This window comes from Xenopus laevis, chromosome 7S (genome assembly GCF_017654675.1).
Source record: "Xenopus laevis strain J_2021 chromosome 7S, Xenopus_laevis_v10.1, whole genome shotgun sequence".
Taxonomy (NCBI): Eukaryota; Metazoa; Chordata; class Amphibia; order Anura; family Pipidae; genus Xenopus; species Xenopus laevis.
Genome location: NC_054384.1, coordinates 109,032,203 through 109,057,019, shown reverse-complemented (window position 1 = coordinate 109,057,019; position 24,817 = coordinate 109,032,203). Strand labels below are relative to the sequence as shown.

The 24,817-nt window shown below is 41.3% G+C and overlaps 1 protein-coding gene across 1 annotated transcript; it reads left to right on the top strand.

Moving 5' to 3' along the window:
- Nucleotides 1-5,007: 5,007 nt before the first annotated feature.
- slc35a3.2.S (solute carrier family 35 (UDP-N-acetylglucosamine (UDP-GlcNAc) transporter), member A3, gene 2 S homeolog) lies at nt 5,008-24,262 on the top strand (the record flags this gene model as incomplete). Its single annotated transcript, NM_001086268.1, is given in 10 exon segments — nt 5,008-5,049; nt 5,941-6,071; nt 14,516-14,720; nt 15,648-15,802; nt 18,546-18,668; nt 21,251-21,422; nt 21,598-21,603; nt 21,606-21,716; nt 23,774-23,907; nt 23,987-24,262. Coding segments are annotated over 6 exon segments (681 nt in total).
- Nucleotides 24,263-24,817: the final 555 nt, after the last annotated feature.

The window sequence follows — 24,817 nt, the reverse complement described above, 5'->3', positions numbered from 1 at the left end:
TTACAAGCCTGTTTTGTGGGATATGTGAGTGTTTGCTGTTTTCTCCTTTGGTTGTCCCACTGTACAAACCTGATGTCATTCAGACACGCTAGTCAGGGAGCACCGGAGGGCTCATGGTGCAACAATGGGATCTCACAATGGGTCTTTCATCCGACACAAGGTGCAGCACTGGCGCAAGTCCAATAAGAAGCAAGTGGAGTGTGTTTGGCAGTAATAAATAGTGACAAGAAGTAATCGGATCCGCACACACAATTTTTTAGCAGTCGGGGAATTCCCCTTTTATTGTGCCAAGATCAACGTTTCGGCGGGTTAACCCACCCTTTATCAGGTTTGATGAAGTTCCTGATGAAGGGTGGGTTAACTTCCCGAAACGTTAACCCCTAGAGTCCCATTTAAAGGCGAATGTTCCCCCACTATTTATTGTGTAGAATGCTTTACCATAACTGAGCATTTAAAGCGGTTTACTCAGGTATGGTAAAGCAGTCTACACAATAAATAGTGTTCTAGCTTGCACTATTGTGACTAATCTATTGGCAATAAACTGCCTCCGTAGTTTTCCTTCTCCTTTAATGCCAAATCATATCACCATGTCATGCGGAATGTCTGTGATCTTTTGTTCCTTTGTACCTGCTCTCCTGCCGCCATGTTATTCCCTTCTCATTCCTGTCCTTTCCATAATGTGCCAATTCTTTGCCTCCTCTCTCTGTCCATGTGCCAATCTCTTTCTCTCGTTTTATCCACCAAGTCACCGTATGTACCGATCTCCCTCCCTGCACCCATCTTACATCATGTTCTATACTCGACTACTCCTCTGATTGATTCTTCTGACTCCTGTTGATTGTGTCTGCTGCCCACCTCAACCCATTTTCCCGTTTGAAGGCTTGTTTTGCCCCAAAATGTGGTTCCTGAATTACCATTTTCATTGATGCCTAGAACACCCAGTGCACAACTCCAGGTACTGAGCATTCAGTGCAGGGTTGCCAGATCCAATTTTCAAAACCAGCCCAAAACTAGCCAAGAGGCACTTCAAAAGTATCCCAAGAATGAATATATATGAAAATATATTCAAAATTTTCCATAAAGCAAAATGGGACAGATTTGCCCGTCACCAGGGACATAACTACAGAGGGGGGCCCAGGAGATATAGGGGCCCCATAAGGCCCTAATTCATATACAATTTCAATAAATATTATTAAAACACATCAACCTCTAGATATTTTGGTGGCTGGCAGATTTTTACTCCAAAATGGTCTGAGATTGAGGAAATAACCGGAAAATATGAGAATGCTTAAGAGAGACTGGGGTACAGAGCCCAAAATCTGGTAACTCCCAACTTTGACACAAGTCAGTCCCATTGCATGCTGGGTAATGTAGTCTTACATTAAACTTGACAGTTGGCAAATTGTTAAACAAAAACTACATTACCCAACATGCATTGGGAGACACGGGCTTGGCACATTAGGGCAAGAAAACACTTTGGCTGGTTTTCAAAGTACAAACCATCCAAAGGCCCGAAAAGTAGCCCAAATCCGTAGCTTGGCTAGTTTGTACTTTCAAAACCGCCTGGGCTTTAAATTAGTAGCCCAATTTGTCTGGAAAATCACCAACCTGGCAACCTTTATTCAGTGAGAGGTGTAGGGGAGCCTATTATTAGGGATGCATCGAATCCACTATTTTGGATTAGGCCGAATCCTTTGTGAAAGATTCAGCCGAATACCGAACTGAATCCTAATTGGCATATGCAAATTAGGGGTGGGAAGGAAAAAACATTTTTTTTTACTTCCTTGTTTCTGTCCCCGCCCCTAATTTGCATATGCACATTAGGATTTGGTTATGCCGGGCAGAAGGATTCAGCCGATTCTGAATCCTGCTAAAAAAAGGCTGAATCCTGAAACGAATCCTGGATTCGGGGCATCCCTACTGGGGTTCAAAAAAGGAAGGTTGTGGGTGCCTTGCTAAGGCCATATAAAAACATATTTAAGTACAATAATCCCCCTGTCTTTGTTACAAAGTTATGATCATAAAGTCGATAAGCCGTTCTTTTTTAAAATATATGCACTTGCATATTTATTATATTATTCAGACAGGGGACCAGGGAATGTGCATTGATTAACTGGCTAGGCCAATCAATATACAGTATTAGGATTTGGCTTTAGGAGTGCACCCACATCCCCCTCTTTTGTTTACCTACTAGGGTTGCCACCTGGCCGGTATTTTACTGGCCTGGCCGGTTAAAATGATGGATGATCCCAATGTTATTAATAGGGATGCACCGAATCCGGCTTTTTTCAGCAGAATTCGGATTCGGGCGAATCCTTCTGCCCGGCCGAACCGAATCCTAATTTGCATATGCAATAGGGGAGGGAAATTGTGTGACTTTTTGTCACAAAAAAAGGAAGTAAAAAATGTTTTCCCCCTTCCCATAGGGTTCGGATTAAGCCAAATCTTTCACGAAGTATTCAGGGGTTCGGCCGAATCCAAAAAAGTGAATTAGGTGCATCCCGAGTTATTAATAGGGAAAACGAAAATATATAGGAAGGCCAGAATTTTTTTTTCTAGAACCCTAGTTGCGACCCAAGCTGGTAAAATACCTACAAAGGCCGGTAGTACAAATTGACAGACCATGTAGTTGCCAGTAAATTTGTAATATTCTTTAAAAAAAAGCCCTTGGCCTGCCCCCAATTCACTCAGAACTGAACTTTTTTTCGGCCTTCTGGTCATCTTGTGTGGCCCCTCCCCTTTTTGCAGCACAGCACGTGGTTCCGCCACTTTTGTTACCGCCACCACCAGCCGGTAAAACCTTTCAGAAAAGGCGCAACCTTAAAGGGGTTGTTCACCATTGTAACAAATTGACAAATCTAACAGTTCACATGAATAGAACAAACTTTTCCATAGAAATAGTTAACAGAAAAAGTACAGCTCAAGAGATATTCACCTCAGAAGTGTCCCTGTACTAATCCTTCAGTTCCACACAGCCCCTGTGCTGGGAGGGGGTCACTGACCCCCAAAAACACTACAGTGTTCACTTCCTCTTCCTTATATGACATCACACATTGTACTGGCAGCTAACTTAACTCCTATTGGCCGTGTCTGCTGTCAATCTGCCACTGCTTCCTGTGCTGGGCTGTGCTGGGGAATTTGAGCAGCATTCAGGTACTGAAGAGAAACTGTTACAAGTTTGTGAGAGGGAGGGGGAGTGTGGGCTTGTGCTGCAGAGACTTCAACTGTGCAGATGGGGGGGGTCGAGGTGCTCGGGACCTGGAGTTTTATGGATAACTGATCTTTCCATAATTTGGATCTTCATACCTTAAGTCTACTAGAAAATCCTGTAAACATTAAATAAAGCCAATAGGCTGGTTTTGCTTCCAATAAGGATTAATTATATCTTAGTTGGGATCAAGTACAAGCGACTGTTTTATTATTACACAGAAAAGGGAAATCATTTTTATAAATTTGAATTATTGGATTATAATGGCTACTATGGGAGATGACACTTGTACTTTCCAGAAATATATTATTTTGGGGGGGGGGGGGGTCCATGTATTTTGTGTATTTACCTCATAAAAAATCATTATTCAGCAGCTGACGTGACTTCCAGGACTATTTGTATGCGCTTGAGGCTTTCCAAATGAGTTGAATTTTTGTGCATGAAGTGAAATATTTTTCTGGTATAGATCCCTATATCATGAAAAATATAACTTTTTCATTTTTTGGTATTTAGAGCTCTAAATCTTGTTCCAGAAGTGGAACACTTAAACACTTAAAAAAGGTATAGTTTTCCTAGGTAAATTACCGCCCCCTGGGAGAGCGCACAAAATGTTCAAAAAACCTACCTGCCCTCAACACTGCTCTGCCTGTCACTTAGGGCTGCCACCTCACCCTTTTAAAACCAAACACATATGAAATCCACAGCCTGCATGGCTAATTAGCAACTCATTTAGATGCATGATACATGGCTGCACAGAAATCAGTTCAGTCTGCAGCATCTAAATGAGTTGATAATTAGCCATGCAGCCTGTGGATTTCATATGTGTTTGGTTTTAAAAGGATGAGGTGGCAGCCCTACTGTCCCTGCTAGATGTGTAAGTTACATACGTTTCTAAGCAAGTCAGTGCTGGTTTTGTTGCAATTTTGTAAATAACTGACATTATGCTTAATGCCAAAGGTTGCCAAACAATGTTGCTCCTTCCTTTTCTGCAGTATTTGTCTGCATGGCTGTGTGATTGTTTGTTGCAAGGCAGGTTTGTTTATATGCTGCGTCTGTTTAACCTCTGCCATTACAATTGAGTAATCAACCAATGACCATTCAAATTATGTGACTGGTTACAGTTCACAAGCACCCAATAAATTACTAGGAGGAGGGCAGTATCAACATCCAATAGGAAACAAGTAAGGGCAAAGCCTGGGCATGATGATGTCATCATATAGGAAGTTCTTGGTGTGTCAGGTTCAAAATAGGCCACTCCCATCACTTCAGAAAACTGGTCTGAGAGACAGGAGAAGGGCTGAGTTAAAAAGTATAAAAAATAGCTTTTACAATGGCATTTTTTCTTTTTGTTATGGAAAATGGTTTTTCTAACACATTGAGAACATTGTTAGTGGTTTCATAAGATTTGTACATTGAAGGTGAACAACCCCTTTAATCCCTACCTGTTATACCTCGGATCCGCCAGCAACGTATTACTCCCATAGCAACCAATCACAGATTGGCTTTTTTTCAGGAAGCTGCAGGTAAAACAATGAGTGCAGCCATTTGATTGGTTGCAAATTTGCCCCTGATTCTGTCTCTCTTCCCACTCCCCATTGTCTCTCCTTCCTTATGCTTTTCCTGCAATTTCTACTTTTAAGCCGTCTCACTGGCCCTTACGCACCTCCTCTGTCTGCCCGTATCCCACTATTCAGCACTTAGTACCACATACAAACTAACCGGCTCCTCTGTCAGTCTCGCGAGATGAGACGGTGACATCACGCCTAGTCTATATAAGCGTCGTGACGCATTACGCAGCCGCTTTGGGGGCGTGGCAATTAGAGACGGAAGCTGTTGTACAGGTAGAGCTGAGCGAGTGACTGACATTCTATTAGACGCGAGTAGCGCGCGTTATACGGTGGGTTCGTGTCCGCTCTCATCTTTCTCACCGCTGTGTGGCACCCACTCGTGTCAGGGAACAAATACACCGCTATTTACCTGCTGGTTACCCACCCTACCTGCTCCCTCCCACTGTCACTCAATAGTAACACTTTATTTTTGTGACTAAATCTTCAGAGTTTAGGGGTAAAAACGTGAGACGCAAATGTCTAAAATTTACCAAAATGAATCTTTAGTGAGTAAAACTGGCTCAGCTGTTTCACCCCTAATGTCTGGCACAGGAAGGGTTAATCCGTTCTGCCCTTAAAGGGGTTGGTCACCTTTAAATTAACTGTTAGTATGATGTAGAGAGGGATATTCTGGGACAATTTGCAATTGGTTTTCATTTTTTATTATTTGTGGTTTTTGACTTATTTAGCTTTTTATTCAGCTGCTCTCCAGTTTGTGATTGTAGTGTTCTAGTTGCTAGGGTCCAAAGGCCCCTAGCAACCATGCACTGATTTGAATAAGAGACTGAAATATGAATAGGAGAGACCTGAATAGAAAGAGGAGGAATAAAAAGTAGCAATAATAATAAATGTGTAGCCTTACAGTGAATTTGTTTTTTTAGACATTTGAGAGTCAGCAAGAGTCAGAAGAAGAAGGCAAATAATTAAAAAAAAAACTATTACAAAAAATAAACACCAGTAGAATATTTGCTTAGGATTGGCCATTCTATAACATACTTAAAGGTAGACCATCCCCTTTAAACGGCGAATCAACTGCCAGTTGAGTTTCTATTGCTTGTAGTGGAGCTGCCATGCTGCTGCTGTTGGTACTGACCCTCACATGCTATTGTACATGTTGTTCTGCAGTCACCGAGTCACTTCATGAGCCCTGGGGGTGAGGGACCTTCATCCTGTAACACTGAATTGGGGGCAATGCAAAGCCTCAAGAAGACTGGACCAGTGTCTCTGCAGCTGCCACTCCAATCTTTCTGATCCCAGTGAGTCTCCGTATTTTTGTTTTCATTACAGCTCATAGCAATCAGTGTGAAATTACATTTACCCCATGCCACTGGCATCTATTTATTATTTATAGGGAGCTGATCCATCCCACAGTGCTGTATGATCATTCCCATCTATTATATTTATTATTTATAGGGAGCTGATCCATCCCACAGTGCTGTATGATCATTCCCATCTATTATATTTATTATTTATAGGGAGCTGATCCATCCCACAGTGCTGTATGATCATTCCCATCTATTATATTTATTATTTATAGGGAGCTGATCCATCCCACAGTGCTGTATGATCATTCCCATCTATTATATTTATTATTTATAGGGAGCTGATCCATCCCACAGTGCTGTATGATCATTCCCATCTATTATATTTATTATTTATATGCAGCAGATCCATCCCACAGTGCTGTATGATCATTCCCATCTATTATATTTATTATTTATAGGGAGCTGATCCATCCCACAGTGCTGTATGATCATTCCCATCTATTATATTTATTATTTATAGGGAGCTGATCCATCCCACAGTGCTGTATGATCATTCCCATCTATTATATTTATTATTTATATGCAGCAGATCCATCCCACAGTGCTGTATGATCATTCCCATCTATTATATGTATTGTTTATAGGGAGCAGGGTGCTTGGCAGAAGGGTGGGGTGGGCTGGATGCTTTTGGTTCTTTTGGGTCCACATTGCCCTCTTTACATCATTCAAATGCAGCTTTTGGAAATCCATCTGCTTTGTTTGTGGTTACCCTGCAGGCACTACTTAGACATAATATGAAACAGAAAGGCACATCACAAGTGTTTCCCACATAGGGCCACAGTGACAGGAACCTTAAATAGCGCTCATGTCATTGACATTGTTTCAAATTACTTATTCAATCGATGTCGGTCTCCTCTACATATCTGTTCTATGTTTGTTCTTAACTTAAAGGCAAACTTTACCCCTGAATGTTGTTCTTTATATAAGCGTATGTGTGTAAAACTGTTCCATATACGGTTTGGGACCAGTTATCCAGATTTCTCGGGACCTGGGGCTTTCCGGATAATGGATCTTTCCATAATTTGAATCTCCATACCTTAAGTCTACTAGAAAATCACGTAAACCTTAAACCCAATAGGCTGGTTTTGCTTCCAATAAGGATTAATTATGTCTTAGGTGGGATCAAGTACAAGTTACTGTTTTGTTATTACACAGAAATTAAATCATTTTTAAACATTTGGATTATTTGCATAAAATGAAGTCTATGGGAGAAGGCCCTTCTGTAATTCAGAGCTTTCTGGATAACAGCTTTCCGGATAACAGATCCCATACCTGTAATTAGAGTCATCCTAGCAGCAAGATAGCTTAAGTTGGTCAATAATAATTAAGAAAGAAATGCAGACCTGCTGAGAATTAGCTGTGGGGTATATTTCATTAACTTGAATTAGAAGTTATTAATTATGCTGTGTTGTTATTTTTACCAGGTTTCACGTGTGCATAGAGGGTCCTGTAGCTGGGGTACAGTAGGTAAGTGACATTTTGCCCCCTCCTTTGCTACTCGCAGGGTTTCAGCTATAGATGTGGCTCCTGTGCAAAGTTGTGGCAGGGATTTTCTAGTTTAATTAATTAGCTAGAATTATATCATCGGTATAAAGTTCTGTGTAATGAGTCATTGGGGGAATTCACAAAAGTGGTGATATTGAGACAAAATAAAAGTGCAGACAAAAATGTCAGATTTCCCACCAAATTCACAAACCTCTATCTCCACTTTTGTAGATTTGTCTTTTAGGGTCAATCCACACGAGCAGATTCGGGGAGATTAGTCGCCCCAGCGACAAATCGTCTCTTCTTTGGGGCGACAATCTCCCCAAACTGCCTTCCGCCTGCCCTCCGCTGGCTAAAATGAAAATCAACTGCGGCAATTCTCACGCAGCACTTCATTTTCCGAAGTCGCCCGAAGTTTCCTCATGGATCAACTCCAGGCGCCTTCGGAAAATGAAGTGATGCGTGTGACTTGCCGCAGGCGATTTGCATTCTAGCCAGCGGACGGCAGGGGGAAGGCAGTTCGGAGAGATTGTCGCCCGAAGAAGAGGCGATTTGTCAATGGGGCGCCCACTTTTGACAATGCCACTTCCGGTTTGCAGCGACATCACTTCCTGTTTAATGGTGGTCGGTGGGTTGCGGATAAGGCAGTTGTGGGTCCAGGTCGGGTAGCGGATCAGAGTGGGTAAATATGCGGTTCGGGTCCGGGTCTTAGAAATTGGTTCCACGCAGAACTCTTAACTTTTTGGCACCCCCAAATAAATACAACCTTTCCTTCTCCTTTAAAATCCTAAATACATGATCACAATTAAAAAGTGAAACGAGCCTATAGTTCATTAAATTAGTCATCAACTGCTCCGATGCTCGGGAAATAAAGCTTACATATTTGCAAAAAAAAAAAACCATTTAAAACATTGAAAACAAGAAAGTGGTGCCAAAAGACCGTCATCAACCCTCCTCCTCTTCTGTTGTGTGACACCTTATGTCATTAGAAAAACAACCCAAATTTAGTTAGTTAGGGAAATACAACAAAGTATATATGGATGCACTTGAAGTGTAAGAGGAGTTATAGCTATATCAATAGTTCTCCTAGCAACGCAGAAGAAGACTCGCAGTAGGGCAGATGTCGATCAGGCATTGGGTTCTGTACGTTGAACCGTTCCTGCGATCCTGCAGCCCTTATTGCTTTCATTATGATCTGATCGTTGGGCCCTAGGGTGGGGATATCGGGGAGAGATCCACTCGTTTGGCGGATCCCTATGTGTATGGCCACCTTTAATCTTTTCAGCTCCCCTCTCTAATCTCCTCTGTTATTCATTATCTACGTTTGCTTGCAGTTTAAAGGGATCCTGTCATCGGAAAACATGTTTTTTTCAAAACACATCAGTTAATAGTGCTACTCCAGCAGAATTCTGCACTGAAATCCATTTCTCAAAAGAGCAAACAGAATTTTTTATATTAAATTTTGAAATCTGACATGGGGCTAGACATTTTGTCAATTTCCCAGCTGCCCCCATTCATGTGACTTGTGCCTGCATTTTAGGAGAGAAATGCTTTCTGGCAGGCTGCTGTTTTTCCTTCTCAATGTAACTGAATGTGTCTCAGTGAGACATGGGTTTTTACTATTGAGTGTTGTTCTTAGATCTACCAGGCAGCTGTTATCTTGTGTTAGGGAGCTGCTATCTGGTTACCTTCCCATTGTTCTTTTGTTTGGCTGCTGGGGGGAAAAGGGAGGGGGGTGATATCACTCTAATTTGCAGTACAGCAGTAAAGAGTGATTGAAGTCACATGACTTGGGGCAGCTGGGAAATTGACAAAATGTTTAGCCCCATGTCAGATTTCAAAATTGAATATAAAACAATCTGTTTGTTCTTTTGAGAAATGGACTTTTCCCATGACAGTATCCCTTTAATAAAAACCTGTGGCAAAAGCCCTCGTAAAGCCTCGTCAGCCATGCCTCTTTTAATTTTGGGATTTTATACAGCAAATGAAAATTAAGTAGCTTGGAAGAGATTTGCCACAATCCATCCCTGGTTTCTCATGGTGAAGGCCTCATACACGGGCCGATAAAAAACTGCTGACAGACCGTGTCGTCCGCTTATTGGCCGGTGTGTGGGGCCCCCCGACGGCCGATATCTGGCCAAAAGTCAGCCAGATTTTGATCAGGCAGGGTAAAAAATCCCGTCTGATTATGGCCACATCTGTTCGCTGATGCCTCCATTCTGATCCCATTGTTGGGCCCATGTTCGGATCAGCACGATATCGCCCATCTCAATGTGGTCACATCGGAGAGAGATCCACTCATTTGGCAACATCGCCAAACGAGCAGATCTCCTTGTGTATGGCCACCTTTAGAAAGTAAATGAATGTTGCGGCATCAATACCTCACCTTATGTAAACACTGGGGTGTGTTCTGCTCAGTATTGGTTTGGCCCAGTACTTTAGTTTTTTGGTATTGGAAATTCAGTCTTTATGTCTACACGGAGGAAGTGGAACAATATTCTGATAACAAGACAGTCTGTGATGATAACCAGACAGACTGGTGGCACAGAGGACATGCCAATGTTATGACAGTTGTAAATATATATATATTTTGTTATCGCTAGCCCAGTAGCTAGCCCAGTAGCTTGCCCATTCATACAACAAGAATGTGCCCTTTCAGGTTTTGCAACTCGTGTAACCTGGGAGTGTATGCAGATTAGAATATCCGGGAACAAGATCAGATCTCAATATCTCGTGTATGTAAATGTAAACTCTCACCTCGCCCGACTTTGGACGCCTTCCCTCCTGCTGTTAACTCTCGCTGCTCCGGCTCACAACGACTCACTGTTAGCACTGGCCACACCTCTAAACACACACCCACACGTGTCTGCATCCTGGAACTGCGTGGCCTCACTTGCACGGAACTCCACATTCACCTTTCTCTCCAGAGGAGGTTGGGGGGGGGAGAAGTGCTTGTGAATGAATTCGTTGTTGAGTTTCACAGGACAGTTATACTAAATATTCAACTCAGACGAGCCCTCTGCTTCACTATGTGGGGAGTTGTGCTGTGCAGCCATTCACTTTAGCCAAGGATTAGCCGCCTTTCACCCAATACAGCTAAAATCTCTGGGCACGTTTAGCTGTGAAATTATTCATAACGTCTGGCATGGAATTCAAGTGAAGCAACGGACCATGCACAAGCCACACACCAAGCCTGCAACCACGGAACCTGTATGTATAATATAGTCATGAATAATATTAACACTAATAATACTAACTACTAGAGCAGTGAGAGAGAAGTACCGGTAAATACAATCAATGAAATATTCTGCATCGTTGTTTCTGAAATAATCAAGTTTATCTTCACTATTCCTCTCTCAGCATCTGTTTCTCTTCATTCTGTCTTCATGCAGCAGTTGGGTGTCAGATATTCACTGACAGTTAGATCCAATATATCTTATAGGGGGGCTCCTTTCCCAGCAGATGTATTAGAGCTCACTCAAATAACTGATTCCAGTACAAACAAAATCTAACAAAATAACTGCCTTTTGCACAAATTCTGCATGTAAAGAGACATGATGTCTGGTGATTTTAATAGTGAGCTCTAATACATCTTCTAGGCAAAAGGAGCCCCCCTATAAGATATATTGGATCTAACTGTCGGTGAATATCTGACACCCAACTGCTGCATGAAGAGAGAATGAAGAGGAACAGTGAAGATAAACTTGATTATTTCAGAAACAATGCAGAATATTGAATTGATTGTATTTAGAAAGTTTATTATTTCTGTATGCTGAAGCTTACAGATAGTTCGGTGGCCATAGGCAGATTAAAGCATCAGTCCTTCATACTGATTCGGCAGTTTGTCTGCCCATGTGTGGGGGCTTCTGACAGGTCTCCCGATTAAGATGTGGCCAAAGATCAGCCAGGTTGGATTTGTCCTGCAATTGAGGACCACATCGGCTAGTTGATGCTTTCCTATAACCTGTTGGAGTCCATTTCCTTCATTATAATCTGATCGAATGGCCCAAGGGCCAAACGATCGTATTAACCTGACAGTACCCTGCCTTTGGGCATATAGTATTAAAGGGGTGGTTCACCTTTACATTAATGTTTATTGTGTTATAGAATGTTATAGAATGGACAATTCCAAGCAACTTTTCAATTGGTCTTCATTTTTTTTTATACTTTTTGAATTATTTGCCTTCTTCTGACACTTTCCAGCTTTCACATGGGGGTTACTGACCCCATCTAAAAAGCAAATGCTCTGTAAGACTACATATTTATTGTTATTGCTACTTTGTATTCCTCATCTTTCTATTCAGACCTCTCCTATTCATATCCCAGTCTCTTATTTAAATCAGTGTAGGGGAATTTGGACCCTAGCCTATTGCTGTGTGATGACATCACACTCCCGTTGCACTAAATAATCATACGTGCGTTTTGTTTCAGATGTTTGACCCCAAATGATCTCTATGAAGGATTTGGGAGTGGAGCACATTAGTAGTAAGCTATGGGAAAGCGAGGCTTTATGAATGGCCAGATTCTTTCAGTAGGTCTCAGCGATGACTTGTCCTTATGGTCATTTGCATCACAGTTTTGGTAAAAACAGCAACTTGTCCAGCAGGATCAGAAACTTGAAACAGCCATAGGGTTCATTAGCCCAGGGCCGGGTGGGGAGGGGGTTGGTCTCAAGGAGGAATTGGAGTGACCAGAACCTACTCAAAGGCATTACTTGTTTGGACAACGATGGAAGCGCCAAGCAGCACAGTGAGTTCACGTTTGCTATAACTGTTACTATGATGTAGAGAGTGATATTCTGAGACAATTTGCAATTGGTTTTCATTTTTTTTTATTAGTTATTTAGCTTTTTATTCAGCAGCCCTTCAATTTGCATCTTAAGCAATCAGGAGAATGTATAAAATAGGAAAAAAGCAGCATCAAGGCAGTATTTTCAAACGGCAAGTGTTTCATTTATTAGCAGTGTAAACACTACATGTTTTGGGTATAACCCTTTCACAAGTGTATGGAAGTGCAAGGTATCATGGGTTTAAATACCCTCCTCCAAACCAGGATCCTCCCCCAATCGTATCGTTAAGATGATAACATAATTCCAAAAAAACAAGCAAGAAAGTGTAAGACAATTGACGCTTATATCCGTATTCATTTTCGCGATCAAATCCAGTGTGCTCAAGTGGTCATTCCTATGTGCAAGTGGTGTCCATGACAGGGAAATTGACATCTCTGCCTATCCCTGGTAGCGATACAAAAATCAAAAGTACTGCAATGAAATGGCTACTTAAGGGTCCCTAGAAGCCTGTATGTATCAATTACATTACTTAAGTATACCAGCATAGTTAGAACGTAGCTCCTGTATCCACATCTTATATGTTTCAAATATATCTAAAATTATTTCAATATTACTTACACGGCAGGAGTTCCCTGAATTTCAACGGCTTGCTCGTTCTTAATACCTGAGAGAGAGAAAAGAAAATTATAGTTAGATAACCAACCTACACTTGCAGTTTGAAAATACTGCCTTGATGCTGTTTTTTCCTTTTTTATACATTATCCTGACTACTTTGGGGAGTGTGACACAGGCTCCTTGGAATCTACAGCAGTATACTCTTTGAAACAACACGCTGAGACCAGCAACTTGCCTTACCTTGCATCTTACGCAATCCGGTAACTAGGGTCCAAATTACCCTAGTAACCATGCACTGATTTGAATAAGAGACTTTAATAAGAATAGGAGAGGCCTGAATAGAAGGATCAGTAAATGCTAGAAGGCTAGGAATGCTGTATTGTGTATACTAAACATAAACATGAACTTACTGAACCACAAGCCTAATCAAACAAATGATTTATGCTTTCAAAGTTGGCCACAGGGGGTCATCATCTTGTAACTTTGTTATACATCTTTGCAAGACCAAGACTGTGCACATGCTCAGTGTGGTCTGGGCTGCTTAGGGATCGTCATAAATGATCAAAACAGCACAAGTCAAATAATATCTGCCAGAAGCCGATACAGCAAGACTGATTAATAATCAGAATATACAGACTGCACTGGGTCCTGTGTTTTCATGTAATCTAATGTGGATTTTATAGTTTTTGTATTGTTTAATACAAACACTCTCCAACTCTGCAGAACCAGTGGCTGCAGCAAAATAATCCTCCAAATAGAATCCCAGTTTATCTGTTTAAATCTGGCTCCGTGATCTTTGTCCCTGCAGCTGGAGTTGGAAACAGTAAAGGGGATGTAAAGGCAAAAATAAAATCCAATACAAATCTATACACAGGCACTGACTGCTCTACAGGGAAACAAACAAAGCTGCTTGAGTTCTGCATGGCTGGGAAGTAAGGCGGGGGCTCCCCCTGCTGTTCATAAGTATGATTGTTTCCCTGCAGAGCAGTTAGGGACCGTCTGACAATTCCTATCCACAGCAGTAAATGAAGGAAGAATTTCACTGCATACAGTCAGGTTTCTTATAAAAACAGTACACATTTTTTAATTAAAGAATATTGGAGATAGGTTTCTTTTTCATTAAAGAAAGTAAAAATGGGATTTTATTTTTTTGCCTTTGCATGCTCTTTAAGGCTCATTTTCATCAAGAAGAATGGAGCCCATGAGTAGGAGGCAACGGACTTGCAGAGTGCTGAGAAAATTATAGGAGGGCGGATATTAACTTTATCAGTTCCTGGTCCGATGGCCTCCTCTTCATTGCACTGTTACTCAGTTGCTGTGTGATCTTCACAGTTTGGGTGGGTCTCAGGGGTGTAAGTTCTTGGGGTAGGGGTACAGGATGTGGTCTGATATCCCATACAGTGACCCTGGCCTGAAATATTGTATCCTTGTATAACTTCATTCTGACGTATCTGATTCAACTTAAGTCTTTTGTTTTCGCTTTCAGAACGAGCCGGCTCCTGCCATGGCGTCCCACCTGAAGTACATATCACTGGGGGTGCTGGTATTCCAGACCACAACTTTAGTACTAACAATGCGCTACTCCCGCACGCTGAAGGAAGAGGGGCCACGCTACTTGTCCTCCACAGCTGTAGTAGCAGCAGAGGTGCTGAAGATTGTGGCCTGTATTGTGCTAGTCTATAAAGAAAATAGTAAGTAGATATGAGATAAATGTAGCATGTTATTCAGTGGTCTATTCTTAGCCTCTTTTTAGCTGGTCTTTTTTTATTATTAAAGGATAAGTAAACCTTAAAAATAAGTCAATGCAAAATTGATGAGGGGGCTCAGTTTCCCACCAGTCTGACCACCAAGTAGTCAAGGAAGTTGTCAAGAGAAAGAAAGAGGCTGATGTTCTTCTGCTTAAGAAAGATGTGAGAAAGATTTCTAATTTTATTCCTAAGCAGAAGAACATCAGCCTCTTTCTTTCTCCTGACAACTTCCTTGACTACTTGCTGGTCAGACTGGTGGGAAACTGACCAGCAGGTGGCGCTGTTGTAACAAAATTCATTCATATTAACAGTACATGTATCCCTTAATATCTTGGAATCTAAAAAGAATAAATAACGAATGTACTTTGCAAAAGAGCTTAGAATAGCCCCCTCATTCATTTTACATTTACTTATTTTAAAGGTTTACTTATCCTTTAAAGGAACAGTTCAGTGTAAAAATAAAAACTGTGTAACTAGACAGGCTGTGCAAAATAAAATATTTCTAATATAGTCAGTTAACCAAAAATGTAATGTATATAGTAGGGATGCACCAAATCCAGGATTCGGTTCGGCATTCAGCCAGGATTCGGCATTTTTCAGCAGGATTTGGATTCAGCCAATCTGAATCCAAATTTGCATATGCAAATTCGGAGCTGGGAGGGAAATCACGTGACAAGGAAGTAAAAAATGGTTTTCCCACCCCTAATTTGCATATGCAAATTCGGATTTGTTCGGTATTATCTTTCATGAAGGATTCAGGGGTTCAACCGAATCCAAAATAGTGAAAGGCTGGAGTGACTGGATGTCGGTGCTCATGGAAGTGTCTCCTTTCTCTATACTGACTCTTAACTTTGTATCTTTGCCTTTCAGGTTACAGCGTTAGATCTTTGAGGAGAGTGCTGCACGATGAGATAATCAACAAGCCGATGGAGACCCTGAAGCTGGCCATACCTTCCGGCATTTACACCCTACAGAATAATCTCCTCTATGTAGCACTGTCCAACCTTGATGCAGCCACTTATCAGGTGCTGGGAAGCTAGAGAAAAATGGCTAAAATGTGAACTTTTTTTTTTTTACTTTTTTTTTTTACCATTTCCTGTTGCTAGGGTCAAAGCCTGCTGAGCAACTGTTCCAATAGGCATTGAGAGCGTGTCTGGTTATGTATATGTGTTGTTTTTCCAGCAAAGGGATAAGAAGGATTATAGGATAGGAGGATAAGGAGAATACAGGAACCGTATTCCTTAATTCTATAATAAACACTCTTAAGTCTCATGGAAGCTCCACAGCAGAAATACACAGAGGTCCAGCTGGTCTCAGATTAGAGGGGCGTCATTCTTCATTTCTGGCGTTGGGTATTTCAGCCTTAAAGGGGTGGTTCACCTTTAAATAAATGTTTAGTATGTTATAGTATGGCAGATTCTTAGCAACTTTTCAATTGGTCTCCATTATTTATTTTTTATAGTTTTGTAATTATTTGCCTTTTACTTCTGACTTTTTCCAGCTTTCAAATGGGGAGGGTCACTGACCCCAACTAAAAAACAAATGCTCTGTAAGGCAACAAATATATTATTGCTACTTTTTATTCCTCATCTTTCTATTCAGGTTCTCGCCTATTCATATCCCAGTCTCTTCTTCAAATCAGTGCATGGTTGTTAGGGTAATATGGACCCTAGCGACAAGATGGCTGGAATTGCGAACTGGAGAGCTTCTGAATAAAAAGCTAAATAACACAAAAACCACAAATAATAAAAAATGAAAGCGATTGCAGATTGTCTCAGAATACCCCTCTCTACATCATACTAACCGTTAACTCAATGGTGCACAACCCCTTTAAAGGATAAGTAAACCTTTAAGATAAGTGAATGTAAAATTGATGAGTGCCATTCTAAGCACTTTTGTCCTTTAAATTCATTATTTATTTTGTTTTTATTCCAAGCTATTAAGGGATACATGTACTGTTAAGGAAAGGAAAGATGTGAGAAAGGTTTCTAATTTTATTCCTAAGCAGAAGAACATCAGCCTCTTTCTTTCTCCTGACAACTTCCTTGACTACTTGCTGGTCAGACTGGTGGGAAAATGACCAGCAGGTGGCGCTGTTGTAACTAAATTCATTCATATTAACAGTACATGTATCCCTTAATATCTTGGAATAAAAACAAATAATGAATGTAAATGACAAAAGAGCTTAGAATGGCACTCTCATCAATTTTACATTCACTTATTTTAAAGGTTTACTTATCCTTTAAATGGTGTCTGTAACAGCCTTACCAGTGATTCCTGTTTAAACAGGAATCACTGGTTAGGTCACTTCCCAGCTTCCAGTGAAAAAACTATTGCTCTGTGAGGCTAAAATGTTTACTTCTATTCAGGCGTCTACGATTGATCTTCCAGTCTCTTATTCAAACTACTGTCTGGTTGCTAGGGTAACTTGAACCATAGCAAACAAATAGCTGCTTACAATGCTAAATAGTAAAAAAAAAAAAACAAAAGTAACAAATGAAGACTAATTGCAAATCTCAACATAGCACTACATCATGCTAAAAGTTAATATATATGCGAACTAACCCTTTAACATTATCTAAAAGGCTTGAGGTGGAAGAACAGTTTTTAAGCAGATGGAGCACAGCCCTAACTCTCCATCACTGATGTTTTAAGCTCCGTCTGCTTATGGTGATGTTTTGAGAGTGGGATGGTGCAAAGTAATTTAATTTCTGATTTTTGTAGACTGATCTTAACGGTATGTTTTTTGGCTATTGAATACACTCAGGGCCGCCATTAGAAATCACGGGGTCCCATACAACAACATTTTCGGGGCACCCTGGCGCCCAAGCCCCACCCATCCCGCCCACTCCACATCACAATTAAAAGACCACACAGACATCAGCGCCAAAAAAGTAACCCCCCCCACACACATATTGATACCCCTTATAAGGTAAAAAAAAACATTGGCGCCAGGGCCACCCCAAAAATTATTTTTAAAAAAACCCTTTGCGCCAGGGCCCCCTTTACAAGTTCAAAAAAATTGGGGGCCCCAAAAATAATTTTTTAAAAAAAATATTGGTGCCAGGGCCCTTCTTACAATTTAAAAAAAATTGGGGCCCCAAAAAGAAATTTTTTAAAAAAATATTGGCGCCAGGGCCCCCCTTACAAGTTAAAAAAAAAAAAATTGGGGCCCCAAAAATAATTTTTTAAAAAAAATTGGTGGCAGGGGGCCTATAGATTATTAAAATAAAACATTGGTGGCCAGTGGATTAAAGGAAAAAAAAAAAGTATAATTGAGCTCATGACTTCGGGTCTTTTCGCCACTTCAGGACTTCAGTATCGGCTCCTTTAGTGACTTTGGGTCTTTCCGCTGCTTAGGACTTCGTATGTTCGTCACTTGCGCATTCGGCTGTTCGGGACTTCGGAAGTAGAGGCACAGCCTCGGAGCGGTGAAGGGGCGCCCGGCTCTTCGAAAAGTGCAGCACTGCCGGGCCCCCCTTCAGCCCTGGGACACTTGTCCCCCCCCCTCCTCTCCCCCCCCCCGATGGCGGCCCTGAATACACTGGTTATCCAGATGAGCAGTTTTCCATCACTCACCACAGGTTATAAAGTATTTCAATTGCTGCACACAGTCCAAATGAGTTCACTAACGCACTTCAGAAATCCAATGAGGGTAGAATGAGGTTTTCTACCCTTATCAGAGTGATGCGGTATTCTATAGTGGTACCATTAATACTCCATTTTTGTTTTGTTTATTAACGTGTACTGAATCCTTGTGTTTTGCAGGTGACCTATCAGCTCAAAATCCTCACCACAGCGTTGTTCTCGGTGTCCATGCTTCAGAGGCAACTGACAAAGTACCAGTGGATTTCATTGCTTATCCTGATGTCTGGAGTAGCATTAGTTCAGGTAAATCCCAGGTATATTACAGCACCTTCTTTTCATTACATGGATAGCATGTATTCGATTGACTACTGGTGGGAAACTGACCAGCAGGTGGCGCTGTTGTAACAAAATTCATTCATATTAAAGGACCAGTAACATAAAAAAAAATGTTTAAAAATTCGTTAGTGCACAACGAAAAATAAACACTAAGACAAAAGAAACTTTTAAATAGCAAAGCCTTTATTAAAAAATAACTTACAGAATGTCCACTTCCTGTCTGCTTCAGAAACGGCGAAAAGGCGACCATCCATCCTGCAACGATCAATTTCTTCTCCCTGGCTAGTCACTCACAGGCATCGCTTTCATCCACCTGCTGCTGTGTGTCTGCTGCTCCCGCTGTTTGCCCGTGACTGGCTGCTGACACTGCTCCCTGCGCTGACTCTGCCAAGCCGTCCCTTGCCCATGGTCCGAGCGCAGTACTGGTGGCGGCGTAGTGCAGGAAGCGGAGGGGTAGCGGCTGGGGCAGGGAGTGGTGGAGGCCCGGGCAGTCCGCAGCTCGGCGCTACCACCTGTGACTGCCCCAACTGCCATGAAGCTGAGGTTCTGTCCCGCCGGTGCCGGCGATTCATGTGCAGCTGCTGCGCTAATGAGTGCGCAAAGCTTTCTGCGGCCAATGAGTCACTGTTGCATCAGCCTGGCGCTGAGTGTTTTTACGCCGCCACCAGTACTGAAGTGTCGGCTGCGCTCAGACCATGGGAAAGGGACGGCTTGGCAGAGTCAGCGCAGGGAGCAGTGTCAGCAGCCAGTCACGGGCAAACAGCGGGAGCAGCAGCCACCGACACACAGCAGCAGGTGGATGAAAGCGATGCCTGTCAGTGACTAGCCAGGGAGAAGAAATTGATCGTTGCAGGATGGATGGTCGCCTTTTCGCCGTTTCTGAAGCAGACAGGAAGTGGACATTCTGTAAGTTATTTTTTAATAAAGGCTTTGCTATTTAAAAGTTTCTTTTGTCTTAGTGTTTATTTTTCATTGTGCACTAACGAATTTTTAAACATTTTTTTTTTTTATGTTACTGGTCCTTTAAAGGGATACTGTCATCAGAAAACATGTTTTTCTCAAAACACATCAGTTAATAGTGCTGCTCCAGCAGAATTCTGCACTGAAATCCATTTCTCAAAAGAGCAAACAGATTTTTATATACTCAATTTTGAAATCTGACATGGGGCTAGACATTTTGTCAATTTCCCAGCTGCCCCATGTCATGTGACTTGTGCCTGCACTTTAGGAGAGAAATGCTTTCTGGCAGGCTGCTGTTTTTCCTTCTCAATGTAACTGAATGTGTCTCAGTGGGACCTGGATTTTACTATTGAGTGTTGTTCTTAGATCTACCAGGCAGCTGTTATCTTGTGTTAGGGAGCTGTTATCTGGTTACCTTTCCATTGTTCTTTTGTTTGGCTGCTGGGGGGAAAAATGGAGGGGGTGATATCACTCCAACTTGCAGTGCAGCAGTAAATTGAAGTTTATCAGAGCACAAGTCACATGACTTGGGGCAGCTAGGATATTGACAATATGGCTAGCCCCATGTCAGATTTCAAAATTGAATATTAAAAAATCTGTTTGCTCTTTTGAGAAATGGATTTCAGTGCAGAATTCTGCTGGAGCAGCACTATTAACTGATTCATTTTGAAAAATTTTTTTTTTCCCATGACAGTATCCCTTTAACAGTACATGTATTCCTTAATATCTTGGAATAAAAACAAAATAAATAATGAATGTAAATGACAAAAGAGCTTAGAATGGCACTCTCGTCAATTTTACATTCACCTATTTTAAAGGTTTATTTATCCTTTAAAGGACAATGAAAGGTAGAATCACTATAGGTGCCACATTTTAGGCAGCTCCATACATACTAGTTGGTGACTTCTTACACCAGGCCAGTGCTTCTCTTATTCAAATAAATGCACTGGACTTGTTTACTTTTCATGTGATTACTGCACTGCCATATTCCAGTGTCCCACGCATCCCCTTAGGGAGCCTGTGCTCAATACAGAATATTAGGCAATTTCTGCACTCTGCATGTTGAAGAATGTACCATTGGAATTTCTTAAAGGAGAACTAAACCCTAAAAGTTAATTTGGCTAAAAATTGTATATTTTATATAGTGAACTTATTGCACGAGGCTAAAGTTTGAGCTTGTCAATAGCAGCAATGATCCAGGACTTCAAACTTGTCACAGGGGGTCACCATCTTGGAAAGTGTCTGTGACACTCACATGCTCAGTGGGCTCTGATTGGCTGTTGAGAAGCTAAGCTTAGGGCTCGTCACTAATTATCCAGCAGCAGAAAATGAGCTTCCCTGGCTGTAATATAAGCTGATGCTACAGGTTTGCTGATTATTCAATTCTGATGCTAATTGCACTGGTTTCTGTGCTGCCATGTAGTAATTATGTGTATTAATTACTAATCAGCCTTATATTGTGACATTTCTGTTCTACAGTTAGGTTCATAAATATACCTGTCCAATTATTTATGGACCTAACTGTATGCGATACATGTGTAACTTCTCACCAGCGCTAAATATAATTTATTTCTTTTATCCCTTTCTAGTGGCCGGACGATTCTTCGACTGCCCCTAGCAAAGAGGTTTCCGTGGGCTCTGGGTTTGTGGGCCTCATGGCCGTCTTCACCGCTTGCTTTTCCAGTGGCTTTGCCGGAGTCTATTTTGAAAAGATTCTTAAAGAAACAAAGCAGTCAGTGTGGATACGGAATATACAGCTGGGTAAGTTGTTAGAGGGAAAGAGATTCCCCTAAACATAACAGGTCTCGTATTTACTGATTGGTTGTTATGTTATGGGACTAATGCAGATATGGAATCCAAATAAACAGTCTCCTGTATGATTAGCAGGGGTTTCCTCTTGCTGTATGTGCTGATGTTCCTGTCTTTTGATTTGCAGGGTTTTTTGGATGGATATTTGGCCTAATGGGAGTTTTCATTTATGATGGAGAGCGAGTCTCTCAGGGGGGATTCTTCCAAGGATACAATAATCTGACATGGGCTGTCGTGGCTCTGCAGGTAATTTATTTTATAAATTATAATAATTATTTCAGATTCGGCCGAATCCTTTTGCCCGGCCGAACCGAAATCCTAATTTACATATGCAAATTAGGGGTGGGGAGGGAAATCGCGTGGCTTTTTGTCACAAAACAAGGAAGTAAAAAAATGTTTTCCCCTTTCCACCCCTAATTTGCATATTTAAATTAGGAATCGGTTTGGTATTTGGCTGAATCTTTCTCGAAGGATTCGGCCGATCCAAAATAGTGAATTCGGTGCATCCCTACTAATTAGCGATTCCTTTAGATGCATGGCTGTACATAAATAAGTTCAGTCTGCAGCATGCATCTAAATGGATTGCTAATTAGCCACGCATGCTGTGGATTCCATGTGTTCGGATTTTAAAAAGAAAGAGTTTTATCTTGTCGTCCCAGCACTGTCCTCTAGTGGGGAATTAGATATTCACATTTAAAGAGGTGGCTCGCCTTTAAGTTACGGTAACTTTTAGTATGTCATAGAATGGCAATTTCTAAGCAATTTTACAATTGGTCTTCATTATTTATTTTTTATTGTTTTTTAATTATTTTTCTCCTGACTCTTTCCAGTTTTCAAAAGGGGGGTCACTGACCCCATCTAAAAACAAATGCTCTGTCAGGCTACACATTTATTGTCATTGATACTTTTTATTACTCATCTTTCTATTCAGGTTCCCTCCTATTCATATTCCAGTCTTTTATTCAAAGTAATGCATGGTTGCTAGGGTAATTTGGACCATAGCAACCAGATGGCTGAAATTGCAAACTGGAGAGCTGCTGAATAAAAAGCTACATAACTCTAAAACCACAAATAATAAAAAATGAAAACCAATTGCAAATTGTCTCAGAATATCCCTCTCGTCATCAAACTAACAGTTAACTCAAAGGGCAACAATCCCTTTAAAGATGGTTCGTCTAAAAACTGTCATTTGCATAATGAAAGAAAATGTAATTTTAAGCAGCAGCTTCCCAATATACATGCATTACCAGTTGTCTCTGGTTCATTTGTAAATGCCCGTCCTTTTCTTTTCCCATCAGCCCTCCTACAGCCGACACTCCATTACCCACAATCCCTTGCATGTTCACTACGAAGTAAGAGCCAGAGCAAGGCATTGTGGGAACTGGAGGAGAGCCGATTAATCTCTCTGTAGTCTTGCAAAAGGTATAGCAAAGGACAGATGGACACTGCTTTCATTTGAAAATAACATTATTTAACAAAAACGGGGGTGGACATCTCCATTAAAGGAGAACTAAAGCTGTATTAAAGTAACTAGAAATGTTGAACATTATATTTTGTGCTTCTGTACCAGCCCAAGGCAACCACAGCCCTTTAGCAGTAAAGATCTGTGTCTCCAAAGATGCCCCAGTAGCTCCCCATCTTCTTTTCTGCTGATTCACTGCACATGCTCTGTTCTGCTGTCACTTACTGAGCTTAGGGAGCCACTCACAATATACAGTACACATAGAATAGAAATGTCACAATATAAGGCTGATTAGTAATTAATACACATAATTACTACATGGCAGCACAGAAACCAGTGCAATTAGCATCAGAATTGAATAATCAGCAAACCTGTAGCATCAGCTTATATTACAGCCAGGGAAGCTCATTTTCTGCTGGATAATTAGTGACGAGCCCTAAGCTTAGCTTCTCAACAGCCAATCAGAGCCCACTGAGCATGTGAGTGTCACAGACACTTTCCAAGATGGTGACCCCCTGTGACAAGTTTGAAGTCCTGGATCATTGCTGCTATTGACAAGCTCAAACTTTAGCCTCGTGCAATACGTTCACTATAGAAAATATGCCATTTTTAGCCACATTCATTTTTAGGGTTTAGTTATCCTTTAAAATCTAAAAAGAACAAAGTTGTCGAGCTGGAGCTGAGCTTCTGTATAGGGGGAAACTCTATCTCAAGTGGAACTTTACAAGGCCCCTGCCAATGTATGGCATAATTTTAGGTATTCTAGGCACAAAAACAAGTTCTGTATTATGTCATTTAGTGCTGAATTTGCTCATTTGTCTTTATTTTTACATCTCTGCAGGCTCTGGGCGGTTTGGTGATTGCTGCGGTTATTAAATACGCTGATAACATCTTAAAAGGATTTGCAACATCCCTGTCCATCATTTTATCCACACTCATCTCCTACTTCTGGCTGCAGGATTTTGTCCCCACCAGGTACCCTTCCATTCTGCACCTCAGTGTAACACGGGGTGTAAAGGCAACACTCCTAATAATGTTCTTTTCTTTTCCTTAGTGTATTTTTTGTCGGGACATTGCTAGTGATTGCCGCTACGTTTCTGTATGGCTACATCCCGAAACCATCGGCAAACCCTATTAAAGCCTGAGGACTGGCTGATAGAATGATGGTATTACTGTAAGGCCTAGCTGCTGTGTGTCCTGGATGCGCCTGAGCAAAGGGGGGACACCCAGCTAGCTCTGCTGCTCATTGGCTAACGGCCGAAGGACATGAAGCTGCTGATGTCTAACAAGATGGATCCTATTTTAATTTAAAGTAAAAAAAAAAAAAAAAGATATATATTTCGTTAATACTTGAAGAGAAACGCGTTGGGTTTTAGCAACAGCTGCACAACTTCTCTTATCAGGTCAGATTTTGGGTTTGGCAGGCTGTTTAAATATTTAATCTTAAAAACGAATTTTTTTTTTTATTTTTTTGTGTTGGTGACGGGTCTGGGACCTGTGTCGACTTTCAGATACGTGTAAAGTGCAGCTGAAAAATGAATACAAGGACTTCTGTTGTTTTGCACAAATTCAGGAAATCCATGGGATGTGTTTTGTATGTGAGCAACGAAGCGTCTCGCTGTGAGATTCTCCTACGGACCAAGACTGGCAAAATAAACTGCTTTTTACCAGTGATTGGGAATGGTTCTTGGAGCATTTAGTAGCAGTTGGTGCTGAGTGTAGTATGAATATAGGAAGCAGGATTCTCTGTATAAATACGCACAGTAAATCTTTCTCTTTCCCATCCTGGTAGTGGCCTGTCAAGACCCGTTGGGTTGTCCCCATACCTAGTGAAATAAGCTACCCGCTAAAGTTTACCTTCCATCCCCTTTAAAATGATGTTTAT